The 366-nt window shown below is 62.3% G+C and overlaps 1 protein-coding gene across 1 annotated transcript in view; it reads right to left on the reverse strand.

Moving 5' to 3' along the window:
* The window catches only part of SCNN1B (sodium channel, non-voltage-gated 1, beta subunit), a gene marked incomplete at its 3' end in the record, with an annotated part of 8,217 nt that overhangs the window by 5,706 nt on the left and 2,145 nt on the right, over positions 1-366 (reverse strand). Inside the window, exon 3 of the mRNA XM_010074957.1 lies at positions 104-297. Within this exon, the coding sequence (XP_010073259.1) occupies positions 104-297 (194 nt within the window). The remainder of the gene's footprint in view (positions 1-103; positions 298-366) is intronic.

Below are 366 nucleotides of genomic sequence, written 5' to 3' on the forward strand. Positions count from 1 at the left end.
ATACAGACCTTAAAAAGAGACAAGAAAAAGGCTGCCATGCCTTTAGCATCCCGTGCCATTCCCGGTGTGATGGAACAGGGCTGGGAGCTCCGGGTGCACCTACTTGTAGTTGCAGGGCTCAGCGCCGTAGAGACACGCCAGGATCATGTCCTCCGCCTGGTACCCCATCCGGATCCTGTCCTGCAGCGGCACGCGGGCGAGGATGCTGGTGGACTGCAGGATGTACCACTCGGTCACTGCCTGCGCTGCGCTGGAGAAGTTGCGGTACGTGCAGTTCTCGGAGCCCTGGTGGCTGCACTGGGGACACACGGCAGCAGGTCGGACCCTGTCCCACGGTGTAGCCCCTCACCCTGTGCCCGCTCAGCG

This window comes from Pterocles gutturalis, unplaced genomic scaffold, assembly GCF_000699245.1.
Source record: "Pterocles gutturalis isolate BGI_N339 unplaced genomic scaffold, ASM69924v1 scaffold1402, whole genome shotgun sequence".
NCBI lineage: Eukaryota > Metazoa > Chordata > Aves > Pterocliformes > Pteroclidae > Pterocles > Pterocles gutturalis.